This window comes from Mixophyes fleayi, chromosome 1 (assembly GCF_038048845.1).
Source record: "Mixophyes fleayi isolate aMixFle1 chromosome 1, aMixFle1.hap1, whole genome shotgun sequence".
In the NCBI taxonomy this organism is placed as follows: domain Eukaryota; kingdom Metazoa; phylum Chordata; class Amphibia; order Anura; family Limnodynastidae; genus Mixophyes; species Mixophyes fleayi.
The window spans coordinates 223,425,781-223,439,675 of NC_134402.1; the positions used below are offsets into that span (position 1 = coordinate 223,425,781).

At 41.6% G+C, this 13,895-nt stretch overlaps 1 protein-coding gene across 1 annotated transcript in view; it reads right to left on the minus strand.

Moving 5' to 3' along the window:
• Window positions 1-13,895, minus strand: part of LOC142150753 (uncharacterized) — a 29,865-nt gene that overhangs the window by 1,504 nt on the left and 14,466 nt on the right. The window contains exon 4 of the mRNA XM_075205951.1: window positions 13,102-13,235. Within this exon, the coding sequence (XP_075062052.1) occupies window positions 13,102-13,235 (134 nt within the window). The remainder of the gene's footprint in view (window positions 1-13,101; window positions 13,236-13,895) is intronic.

The following is a 13,895-nucleotide window of genomic DNA, read 5'->3' on the forward strand; positions in this document are numbered from 1 at the left end:
GTAATTCATACCATCCTGTATTATGAAAGCTTTTCCAGATTTGTATGCGTATATCTTGCGGTAAAAAGTCTATTAGGCTTTTCCAGGTGTTAAAGAAATTTTCAACTCTGCTTTTTTTTTTTGTAAAGAGGTTTCTACCCAGTCCATGCGGAAGACATGGTAGAGTTTTTGTCTAAATAGTGATAGTGTAGGTGGTTCTTTCTGGGCCCAGACCTGCAGAACACTTTTCCTAGCTGCCGCCGAAATAGCAAGTAGTAATTTTCTACAACTCTTAGACCCCTTGATTTCTGCTGGCAAGATTCAGAATATTGCCCATTCCGGGGAGAGTGGGACATAATTTATCAAATGGGCAAGTGAGTATCTCCAGATCTGGACCCAGAAACGCTTTATATGAGGGCAGTCCCACAAACAGTGTGTTAGATTTGCCTGATGAGTTCCACACTTTGGTTATCTGCCATACCTATCTGAAAGCGTCTGAATGGGGAGAGATAGGCTCTGTGGAAGATTTTTATAAACATCTCTGAATAGGTCATGGCTGGGATTAAACGCAGTTGCTTTGACAGAGCTTTCAATAGATAGTCTGGGGTCATGGAAGGGAATCGTTCTTGCCATTTGGCGATACCTGTCTTAGATTTATTGAAATCGAATCGATGGCGTAGAATGGAATAATGTTGTGAAATAGCTTGGTGTAGCGGGACTGGTTTAGACAGAATTGGGTCTAATGGGTTATCCCAATCGACCGGAGAGAATTTGTTTAAGACCGTTTTAATATAATGTTGACATTGGAAGTAGGCCAAGTTATGAGCGCGAATGGGAGGAAAAGAAGAAGAGGCTTGATCATGCGTCATAGGTTTACGAGACCGCTTATCGATTAGTGGGCGGATTGTTGAAATTCCCAATTTTTCCCACAGTGCAAAAGGATGGGAAGCCATGCAGCCTTGGAATTAAGGATTACACATCACATTTTTTTTATGTTGCTGTGTGAAAGAAAGTGTTGAGGTGTCATAGTACATCTAGAAATTGTTATGCTGAATAAGAATAATGTGACCTATATAATTACAAAATGGGATCTGCTAGAACATTTATGATTTGGGTAGTTGATAATTAAAATGTGTTGTGCTTTGTGTTACATGAACATAAATGACGACCACAGTAAAGTAATGTATCTGAATAACTGAAATATGGGACATTCGTCAATTATATGGTTTGTGGTGCATCATATTATGCAGAATTTTCTAGGTAAGATCATGTCACATTTTTGCCAACAATCACAATTTTTTTTTTTGTAGAGTGTCGGTAAACCTATATTGGCCACACAAGCTGCAATAAAGCAGCTAAAATACAGCATCTGGTTGGTAAATACCAATGTTAATGAATGCGGTTGGAAAATGGCCACTATTATCCTGTGTGTGGGGTCATCTTCTGACTGCAGTACACTAACTTATCCCAGTAGAAGACATGTCAGAAGTGATCAGATCTGTTGTCCCAAAGGGCCAAACGACTCTTGTCCAATTTGAGAGGCAGGATTGACCCATGTGTCGCTTTAGTGTTAGATTGGCTAACTAGCGATCTGTCATAGTGGGCCAACCAGATACAAGATTACACTAATTTTAAGTCTTTTTATTTATTCATTAAAGATTTTTCTAAATCAAACTGTGAACACTACTGGTTTGGTACATCACAGTTCAAGATTCACTAATGCAATAAAAGAAGTCCCAGCAAAATCATTTACATTTTATTCAAATCTGTATGAAATGCCTTGAGCATGAACTGTTAACACCCTTAATGGTACTAAAATTTAATTTTTCTCTACTGTCTGCAACATTGTTTATATTCTTTCACGTATTTAGTTTAGTTGCCCACCTTTTCTGTTAAAACATTTTATATAAGTTTATTAGAATATGGGGGCGTGGCCTGGACGAGCATGGAGTAGCAAGCACAGTTACGAGCTCTCCATCCCAGATATCCTGTTGATCTCCGTTATAGTGGAATAAAGAAACTTTTGGACCCAAAACTGTGCATCCGAATAGTTGCTGTACATAGTGTACCTGTTTTGATAGTGCTCTTGCCATTTTACCCGAGACTGGGAGAGAAAGAGTTGAGCATCTGGGTAGAGGAATACTACAGGCAGTCTGTGGCAGTTTGTGGCAGTTGATGACTGCTGGGACATAGCGCCTCTGTAATACCACATACTGGCCTAGGTGAACACAGCCTGTGATATCCATCTGATACAGGTACATTTATATCCTTGTACAAGTGAGGAGTAACTGAATTGGGCTCTGGACTTATTTGATTATCATTATCAGTGTTGTTGGAGGAGATATACCTTTCTCTGTGAAGATAACTGGCTGCAATGCACTGCTAGCAATACAATCTGAGCTGTACACTTATATGTAATTAAAGCTATACAGGTTACAGGGTTGCACATAAGCTTATAGGATAAATATAATCCCATCTTTCCTGTGAAATTATGGGCAAACATAACCAGTCCACCGCAGCGGGAAAATTGGACCGCTTTGCTCGCTCCTTCACTACAGCCTCTGGTTCAGGAGATGCATCACATCCCGTTACCCCCCCTTTGTCGGCTCCACTGGCGGACCCTGAAGTTACATTACAGCAGGTCCTGCAGGCCATTGGGGCATCTGATAAGCATGTTACGGATAAAATCGGAGAGGTGCAGGTGGACCTCTCTCTTCTCCGGCAAGACGTGCAAAAAATCAGGGAGAGAGTGGGTGAAGTGGAGACACGTGTGTCTACATTGGAGGACACTTCTGCACCAGTTGCGGGCCGGTTGGAGAGTCTGGAGTCGCAAGCCTCTCTGTTTAAACAAAAGCTTACGGATATGGAGGGGCGTTTGCGTCGCAGCAACATTCGGTTGGTTGGATTGCCCGAGAAGGCAGAAGGTGTCTCCCCAGAATCCTTCTTGGAAAAGTGGTTAATCCAATTGTTTGGTACAGATTCATTTACAGCCCAATTCGCAGTGGAGCGGGCCCACCGTATTCCAACTCAAGCACCCCCTCCTGGAGCCCCCCCACGCACCTTCATAGCCAAATTGTTGCACTATCGTGACCGAGATACCATTCTACGCTTGGCTAGGCAGAAAGGTTCAGTGGAATACAATGGTCAGCGAGTAGCAATGTATCCTGATTTCGCTCTGGATGTACAAAAGAACAGGGCTCAATTCATTCCGGTGAAGAGAAGATTGAGAGATTTACAGATCCCATATGCCATGATTTTCCCTGCCCGGTTGAGAGTGGTTTCGGAGGGCCGTACATCCTTTTTTGATACTCCCCGAGAGGCTGCAATTTGGTTGGACCGCCTAGCTGCTGCTGGACGCTGATGCTGGATGAGTACTTTTTTATGTCTCTCCTGATAGTCCTTTGGACATTGCTGATTTGTCATTGATATTATGCATGGTATTTGCTATACATAATGTAATTTCTCTTCTGTGGTACAAAAAAAAAAAAATGTATTTCGCTCAGGTGGGGTCTGTGATTTTCAAACTAATATTGAAAGGTCCACTGTAAAAAAAAAAAAAAATATGTAATGGGCTGGAGAGCCCATGGCTTTAAGGCCGTTCTTTTCCTCTCTTGTCTCAATTCGCCCCTTTTCCTTCCTTCCTTTTCCTTCCTCTATCTTCTGGTATTTTGCGGGTTGGCGGGTGACCTTTTTTGGTAGTGTGCTGGCCTGCTGAATATCTTAAGGTAATTTTAGTTAGGGTTTAAGGTATACTTAAGTTGGGTGGAGTATACAGGGTGGGGGTATGGGTTTAGTATTATAGTATTAAAGTTATTTAAGTTGTGGGTAGTTTTAATGTTATCGCAAATATATAGACAAGGATTATATGTGCTTATAAGTATGTCAATGTATGCTCTGCAGGGGTGTGGGATGCGGGGTAGTGAGATAAGAGGGACTACTATTATATGTATTCTGGTACATCTGATAAGATGCTGAAAATTCTCTCCTGGAATGTGCGGGGCCTAAATAATGCTGTGAAACGTTCTCTTGTACTAAGACAAATTAGAAAAAATGATCCTGATATTGTTTGTCTATTGGAGACTCACTTACACGGTGATAGAATACTCGCCCTTAAAAAAGCATGGGTAGGTAGGGCATACCACTCTACGTACACGACTAATTCTCGAGGGGTCTCTATATTGGTACATAAACGTCTCTGCTTCTCCTTGGAAAAAATTCAGGTGGATGCAGGGGGAAGGTTTGTACTGATGAAGGCTGTCATTAATTTGGTTCCGGTGATTCTGTTAGCTGTATATATACCCCCATCGTATAATGGTGAGGTGTTAAGAAAATGTGGAGAATTCATGGCATTGTTCCCAGATGTTCCAGCCATTTGTATAGGGGATTTTAATAATGTGATAAATGGAGAGGTGGACTGATGGCGAGCGAAAAATGCTGTAGTTGGCAACTCTAAGTCTGCTTTTTCTGCTCTGGTTGAGGAAATGGGGTTAGTAGATGTATGGCGTTTGAGGCACTCAGAAGATGTCCAATTCTCCTGCTTTTCTACATCACATAATGCATTTTCAAGAATTGATCTGGCTCTGCTGTCACACTCTCTGGTACTGCTGGTAAGGAGCGTGGAATATAGGGCTAGGGGAATTTCTGACCACTCGCCCCTCTGCCTATCTATTGATTTTGCAATTGATAGAGGCCAGTCCTTTTGGAAATTAAATCCCTTCTGGCTCTCCTTGATGAGTACAGGAGCGACATTGGTGACACAGTGGGAAGGCTTCTTTGTAGATAATCTGGTAACAGCAAGGCCACCTATAGTTTGGGACGCTTTTAAGGCTTTCCTAAGGGGGACATTAATTGCTGGCACAGCTGAAATTAAAAAGTCGTCCAGACAAAAAGAACAGATATTAGAGAAAAAGTGTAAATCCTTAGAAGCACAATACATTGCGGACAAAACTGAGGTTGCAAGGGGAACATGGCAGTTGGCCCAGAGAGAGTGGGTAGAGTATGTATTTGAGAAATCCAAACGTAAATTTCTGTTTTCTAAGCATGTACGATATGCAGAGGACGATAGAAATGGTAGCTTCCTGGCTTATCTGACAAGGGCGGAGAGGGCAGATGCAGCAGTACCGGTTATCTGTGATGACAGTGGGGTTAAGAAGTATCTGATGCCTGATATTGTTGAGGTATTTCATAAATATTACACGAATACATATAAGTCACAGGTCAGATATGACATGGATACGTTACAGCAGTATTTGAATGGTATCTCCCTTCCTGTCCTCTCCGATGATAGTAGGGAGTTTTTGGACTCACCCTTTACTCTTGAAGAGATTGATATAGCTATTATGTCATTCCCTAATGGTAAAACCCCTGGAGTAGATGGAATCCCAATTGAATTATATAAAAAACACCGGCCCTTTTTTGTGTCTAGGTTGTTGGATACATTCAGCGAGCTGGGTGAGATTGGCGCTCTTTCCCCTTCAATGGCAGAGTCAATAGTGGTGGTGCTGCCTAAGACAGGGAAAGATTTGTTGTACCCTGAGTCCTACCGCCCGATTTCACTTTTGTCAAATGATGTTAAGATTCTAGCAAAATTACTGGCTTTGAGGTTAAGTAGAGTGGTGCTGGAATTAATTCATCCGGATCAGACGGGATTTATGCCGGGCAAGTCCACGTCTATCAATCTTAGGTGCGGTCACCCTCTTCTGAGAGCGAAGTTGTGGTGTCCTTGGACGCAGCCAAGGCGTTTGACTCGGTGGAGTGGCCATACCTGTGGGAGGTATTGTCCCGATTTGGAGTGGGCCCGGAATTTATAAAATGGGTTAAACTTTTGTATTCACATCCAGTGGCGCGGGTCTGTGTCAATGGGCATCTTTCTCAACAATTTCAATTAGAGCGGGGTACTAGACAGGGATGCCCGTTGTCTCCGGCCCTGTTTGCATTAGCAATAGAGCCGCTGGCCTGTAAGATCCGGCATGATAGAGAAATTGTGAGACTTAGATCAGAGCACAGAGAGGATAAGGTGGCATTATATGCAGATGATATGCTGTTGTTCCTTTCAGATCACGACACTTCCCTAAAACATTTGCTGCGGGTGGTTGATGGATTTGGGTTTTTTCCGGCCTAAAAATTAATTGGGATAAATCTAGCGTGTTCCCTCTGGGATGGGAGTGTCCCGTGACAATGCCAGAAGGCTTACAGTTAAAATGGGCATCGAAATTCAAATACTTGGGAATATGGATCTCTAATACCCCCGCTGAATATGTAGAACTTAATTTGCGGCCCCAGATCAAATACATTAAAGAAAAAACTCATGTATGGAAGAAGCTCCCACTTTCTGTCTCCGGTAGGATAAATTTAATTAAGATGATGGTGCAGCCAAAGTTTTTATATATACTCCAGCAGTCACCTGTATATATTCCACCCTCCATTTTCCGATGCATTGATAGCTATTTGATTTCATTGGTTTGGGGAGGGGGAAGGGCTAAGGTCAAGCTCAGCTCGCTGTATAGATCCAGATCTTCTGGTGGATTTGCACTTCCTAACTTGAAATTATATTATTTTGCCTCTCAATTGGTCCAGCTTAAGGCATGGGTTTCGGACCCCGATTACCATGAGCTACATTGGGTGTTGGTACACCAATTTAATTCTAATCACACTCCCTTACAGTCACTGCTGGCGGGGCGGCTTGGTATACGGGCTCCTCCGCTCTTGATTCAGGCAGTTAAGATTTGGACAATCTGTAATAAAATAATGAAACAAACTGACATTGATCCATATACTCCTATCTGGGGGGCAAAGAAATTTGAGAAGTTGAATACAGTGAAGAGGGCCAGGGAGTGGTCTCGGTTGGGTGTGGTGTCGGTAGGTCAGCTTTATGATACAGATGTACTTAAATCCTTCGAACAGTTGGTTGGGGAATTCTCTGTACCCAGAACAATGTTTTATTCTTACCTTCAGTTACGACACGCCCTAAACACACAATTTAAAGGGGAGACTTTGGTGTTTGGGGTGGATCCACTGAGGAAACAATTACAGGCCTTGGGTTATAGAGGTCTGATCTCTCGAATGTATTCATGTCTTCTGTATGAATCCACTGCAGATGATTTGGATGGTTTGAGGAATCAGTGGGAAATAGATATTGGCCCTTTATCAGACAAGGAGTGGGAAATGGTTACAGACAGTACTAAAGGTTATACTTCATCATTAAAATTTCAACAAATACAGGTGTTTATCTTACACAGGGCCTACTTTACCCCTATTAGATTGGCAAAATTTCGCCCGGATGCTACCCCTAACTGTCCGAAATGCAATTCGATCAATGCTAACTTTTGGCACCTTCTATGGGAGTGTTCATGTATACAAATCTTCTGGCGAAGGATCAGGAGATGTATTCAGGTTACTGGAATTGAAGTGTCTCTTAGTTCACCGGCCACTTGTCTCTTTGGGCTCCGATTGAAGGGGAAAGTTAATAAACTGACAAAAATGTACATTTCACAGTTATTGATGGCGGCTAAGGTGTGTATAGCGAGGCTGTGGTTGGCCCAGACGAGTCCCACGGTTAAAAATTGGAAGGCACTGGTCAATACCACCATAAGGCACGAGAGATTTGTTTATACTAGCAGACAGGCTCTGAAGGAATTTGAGAATATATGGTACAGATGGTTAGAGTCTCCATTCTATCCTATGTCATCTAGTACAGATGCTCTATCTACTTAAATGTATGGCTACCGCAGTTCTTATAATAAGTATCTGAGTCCATGTAATAAACCCTGCATGTGTAACATACTTATGTATAAGCATTTACGATGTATGATCCTGAATGAATATAGCACATTTATTATTATTATGCTTTAATGTAATCTTGTAAATTCCGTCATTTAATTCCGATATGTATGCGATTGTTTTTCTTTTCTTTTTGTTGTTTAGTATGTTTATATCTTAAAAAATTTCAATAAAAATACTGGATTTTAAAAAAAAAAGTTTATTAGAATATGCTAGATACACAGGGATATGCAATGTTTAGGATAAGCGCGGACAACAACTATCTTTTTGTTTTGTATAAATATTAGAGATGGGCGGGTCCGGTTCCCCAAGAACCGAATCCATCCGAATATCGCCTATTCGAGTACCGAGCCGAGTAGCTCGATACTCTCCCGCCCGCTCCGAATCCAAATCGAGGCCGAACGTCATCGTGACGTCATCGTCGGATCTCGGGGCTCGGTTCTCGCTATACTTCAAGATTATAAATACACGCCTCCACAGCAATCCATTGCCATTTGACAGAGGGAGAGAGCAGGGTGTAGTCACAGGCTGATTAGAGCAGGGACAGAGAATACAATATTCTTATTCCAATTGCTGTAACAAAAATCGCTAGAGAAGAGAGGAGGATAGAGGAGGTTTTTTTTTTCAATATTTGGCACTTCCCAGTGCTTTTGGGGTGTCCCCCATAATTGTGCATAAATATTTCTGGCTGTGAAAATTACTATCTGTCAGCAGTATCTACCAAATACTTTTTAGCACTCACCAGTGCTTTTGGGGTGTCCCCCATAATTGTGCATAAATATTTCTGGCTGTGAAAATTACTATCTGTCAGCAGTATCTACCAAATAATTTGTAGCACTACAAGTGCTTTGGGTTCAGAATGGATTCAAAGGCAGTCCACATATGAGCAGAATGAGCAACCAGGTTCTGTCACCAGTCCTGATGGTAGTGTTCCCAGTATGTCATCTGGGAAAGGCGATGTCAAACTTCACCGTCTTTTGAAATCATCCAAAAAAACACAGACCAAAAAAAAATTTACGCTGTTGAAGCGAGAACAAAGTCTAACTGAGGAAAAGTTAAGTGCTGATAAAAAAAAAATTGCCAACATGCCATTCTACACACGCAGTGGCAAAGAGAGATTGAGGCCTTCACCTTTCTCTATTAGTGGCAGATCCAAAAAGTTACCGAACCTACAATTGCTGCACAACTACTGTTACGCGTCAAAGCCTAGCTGCAAGATAATAGTAAGGCATTAGAGGATAATGTTTGCTCTGATTCACAAATGACAACAATCCCTGTGGAGAGTCCATCCAACAGTGGGATGTCTAATCGTGAGCATTCTGCTGATGTGTGCCTTAATAGCCCGAGTGTAGCCAGTGATACCCAAATTGAGGATGCCACTTTGGAATTAGAAGAGGATGAGGGGGAGATTTGTGTAGGCGACAAGGGCGCTAATGAGGATGTTGATGAGGATGAGGTTGTTTGTGTAAGTCCTGCACCAGTGGCAGCAGTTCTGGCACGTGAAAAGAAAAAGGCCATTGTCATGCCTGGGCATAGAACAAAAAAATCCACTTCTTATGTGTGGAATTATTTCTACCCAAATCCAGACAACAATTGTATAGCCATTTGTAGTGTATGTCAAGCCACAGTCAGTCGAGGGAGGGACCTTAACCATCTTGGAACCTCGTCTATGTTACGCCATTTGACGAGAGTTCATGGCAAAGTGTTGGGAAAAGCTGAAAGTTCTTCAAAAAAAATTACAAGCACTCCATCATCAGCTAAGACCCTCCGGTCACCGACATCCCGACGGCTACAAAATATACCCACCACACCATCCTCATCAATATCCTCAGTAGCGCTCGGAGTTAGCCCGGCATCCCACACTTATTAAGGCTGGATGACTCCTGCACTATTATTGATTCCTCTGAAGAAAGCGTTAGTCCCACTGCTGCTGCTGCTGCTGTTGCTGCTGCTGGGGGTGAATCGTCAGCCCAGAGGCAGGTCAAGAAAATGAACAGTCCAACATTTCAGCAATTAACTGTGAAACAATCATTTGCTAGGGGAAGCAAATATGACAGCAGTCACCCAGTCGCCAAGCGAATCACAGACGCCATGACTGCAATGTTAGTGTTAGATCTGCGTCCAATCTTCACAATAAACGCAGCTGGTTTTTTCACAGTTAATTGAGGTTTTGAGTCTGCATTACAGAATTCCATCGCTACACCATTTCTCACGTAAAGCAATTCCACAACTATACCAAAAAGTGTGTAAAAATGTAGAGATTGTGCTGAAAAATGCCATTCTGCCCACTGTCCACTTAACCACAGATATGTGGACAAGTGGAAGTGGCCAAACCAAAGACTATATGACTGTGACAGCCCACTGGGTTGGTCATTCACCTTCACCAGCAGGAACAGCAGCAGCATTTACACCACTACGTAACATTTGTCCCAGGCAGGCCACTCTTTGTATCACCGGCTTCACTAACAGGCATATAGCTGACAATTTATTACGCAAGCTAAGAGATGTGATTGATACATGGCTTATACCACTTGGACTCTCCCCAGGATATGTCATTTCTGATACCGCCAACAATATAGTGCGAGCATTACAGCTGGGTGATTTCCAACATAATCCCTGTTTTGCTCACACCATCAACTTGGTGATGCAGAGCTTCCTACGAAATAACCGTGAGGTGCAGGAGATGCTTTCGGTGGCCCGTAAAATTTCAGGCCATTTCAGCCATTCAGTCACAGCATGTAGGAGATTACAGCAGCTCCAAGAGCAGTTTAACTTGCCCTGCCACCAACTTAAGCAAGAGGTGGTAACTAGGTGGAATTCCACCCTATACATGTTTCAGAGGATGGAGGAACAGCGCAAAGCCATCCAAGCATATTGCACAAGCCATGACATTGGGAAAGGAGGGGGGATGTATTTCACTCTTGCACAGTGGGGAATCCTTTCAGTGCTGTGCAAGGTGCTGAAACCATTTGAAGTTGTGACGTGTGAGGTGAGTGCAGACTCTGCTAGTTTGAGCCAAGTCATTCCTTTAATTAGACTATTGTAAAAGCAGCTTGAGAAACTGAAGGAGGAGCTGAAAGCAAGCAATTCAGCAAAGTATGTTGGCCTTGTCGATCAAGTACTTCATTCGTTTCACAATGATCCTTGAGTTATTAAGATCTTGAACTCGGATCAGTACGTTTTGGCCACTGTGCTTGATCCAAGGTTTAAGACCTACATTGAGTCTTTACTTGTAAATGAGCGAGATGTGAACTGTTGCAAGGAGCTATTGCTCAGCAAGTTGGCCGCTGAACCGGGCCTCGGTTTGACTACGTGTCCTCCTTCACTTTCTCAAGCTGCTGCTGCTCGTAAAAAATTAAATTTCCCCAAAAGAAGCAGGAAAGATGCAGGGGGCAGACCAGAACAATTTAACATCTGGGCTGGTTTGAAGGATTTTTCTAAAAAATGTGTGACCTTGCCCATAACTCCATCCAATACGAGTATAGACATGCAAAGGATGGTGGAGGATTATTTTCAAGAGGTAATTGATATGGAAATGTCAGACAGTCCCTTTCCTTACTGGGAGGAAAAGCAGGCCATTTGAAAACCCATGTACAAACTTGCTTTGCAATACCTAAGCTGGCCACCCTCCAGTGTGTACTCTGAACGAGTATTCAGTACAGCCGGGAACTTAGTCAGTGATCGCCGTAGAAGGTTACTTTCAAAAAATGTGGAGAAAATGATGTTTATAAAAATGAACTACATCTTCCACGAGGAAGGCCTTCATCATCCAAGACATCCAAGCACTGACTGTTCTCTAATGGCGGATTCAAGCGGCGATGAATTGATAGTCTGTGATGATGACGTACACACTGATGAGGGTGAGGATGAAGATCCAAAGGATGACGATAACATCTTTACCAAACTTTCTATTTAAGTCTAGGGTTCAATCTACCCCCAAAGAGTGAAGTGACTTGGGGAATTTCCATATCACGTACCATCTTGAAAGGTTGCTGTTTTGGCAATTTCTGATTATGGGTAGGGTGTCATACACAGACTGACCCCAAACTTCCTTTGTCCATTTCAAATAATATTGTACAGTCTATAACGGATGATTATTTTTGTGTTTTCTACAACTGGAGGGGGGCCTATAGAGACAGAAACCAAACTGCCTTTGTCCATTTCTTTACATATTTAACTATAAGTGTAGGATGTAATATACACCCAAAGACGATGGCTGCATTGCCAATATGCATAGATGGAGAGGAAGACAATCTGGTTTGTGTGTAGAATTAATGAAGGCCTACCTACCCGGAAATAAACTTTTTTTTTGATAATTTATTAGCTTTACAATTACATTACTTATCCAAGAAACAGGTGGAGCACTAAATTTGGTTATTTTAGGCCCAAAAACATTGATTTTCCAACAAAATAGCGAAACAAAACCAAACAAAACCAAAACCAAAACACGCTATGGTGGTTTTGCAAAACCAAAACCAAAACATGACGGTAATCCAGATCCAAAACCGAATACAAAACCAAAACACTGGGGTCAGTGACCATCTCTAATAAATATATAGGCATTTATATTGCAATGCAGCTGGTATTATTTATAATATGGCATTAATTGACTGCTGGCTTATTTCTTCTCTGTTTTTTTAAGTTGTGTATTTTAACTTATGCAGGTATTTTTATTTATTTTAACACATTCTGATTTGCTTTAGTATTTTTATTTGTCGCTTTTGTTTTATGGTTTATTTTTTTCTAAATGATAGTTTGCATTAACAGTATATTGACTTGATGCATGAACACAATGGATTACTGATAAGCCTGTTAGTAACAAATATTGGGTTATTCCACTTCTTTCTACTGTTTGGGGCCCATGAGGACAGATTTTGAGACACACTAGTGTATGGTATTTTATCCATTCTAATGCAAACAGCACACTTACTTTGTCATAACACCAGATTTTGTCACATAAATCTGGCCACATATTCATTACTTGTTGTTTCAAATGAACAATTGCAGTTCTGTGCAATCGCATCAATATACAGGTGTTACACACAGTACAATTCAGTCGTAAGTAAATTAATTTGATCTGACAAACCAGAAAAACATTTGGAATACATGCACAATATAGGACAGTAGTAAGATCTTTAGACTTTAATTGTATGTACAATATATACATTTTCAATGAACTTACATCTATTGTCATCCACTACTGTTTAAAAATTCAATGAAAAGACGATTTGAATGGTTGGATCATAATCTTTAGTCTATAACTTGTACAATTTGTTCTTGAGATGCCGCTATTTTGTATCATTTTATATTACTTTCATAATTTTTTCATACTTTGTTACTCACTGTTTTTCTCGAAGAGAGCAAAGCACTTGAGCAATGATTGTGTGTTGCCCACTGTCTGTTCGCTCCTTAACTACCTTAACCAGCTCAGACATTGGAAGCTGCAATTTATCCACATCCACCCATAGCATGTTTTCCTGCCGAGAAAAGAAAGAAAGCATGTAACTGCACATATAAATCTGACTTATAACAGGGCTATACAAAATAATAAATAATAACCACATCAAACAGCAATTCATACAAGGGCGTTGATACAGATAATGATGTAATAATACTTTAATGTACACACAGTAGCTATGTGTACCTCAGTCAGTATCTCAGTTTCTAAGACTAGGTACATACTATCATCATCATCATCACCATTTATTTATATAGCGCCACTAATTCTGCAGCGCTGTATAGAGAACTCACATAAGTCCCTGCTGCATTGGAGCTTACAGTCTAAATTCCCTAACACACACACAGACAGAGACAGGCAGGCAGACAGACAGACTAGGGTCAATTTGTTAGCAGCCAATTAACCTACCAGAATATTTTTGGAGTGTGGCAGGAAACCAGAGCACCCGGAGGAAACCCACGCAAACACAGGGAGAACATACAAACTCCTCATAGATAAGGCCATGATCGGGAATTGAACTCATGACCCCAGTGCTGTAAGGCAGAAGTGCTAACCGCTACGCCAGCCTGCTGCCCCTATACACTATAGGAAAAATAAACGATTAGCGATTTACCAACGACGGGAAAACAAAAAAAACCCCTGCTCAGCATGCCAATTCATGTGTACATACTACACGATT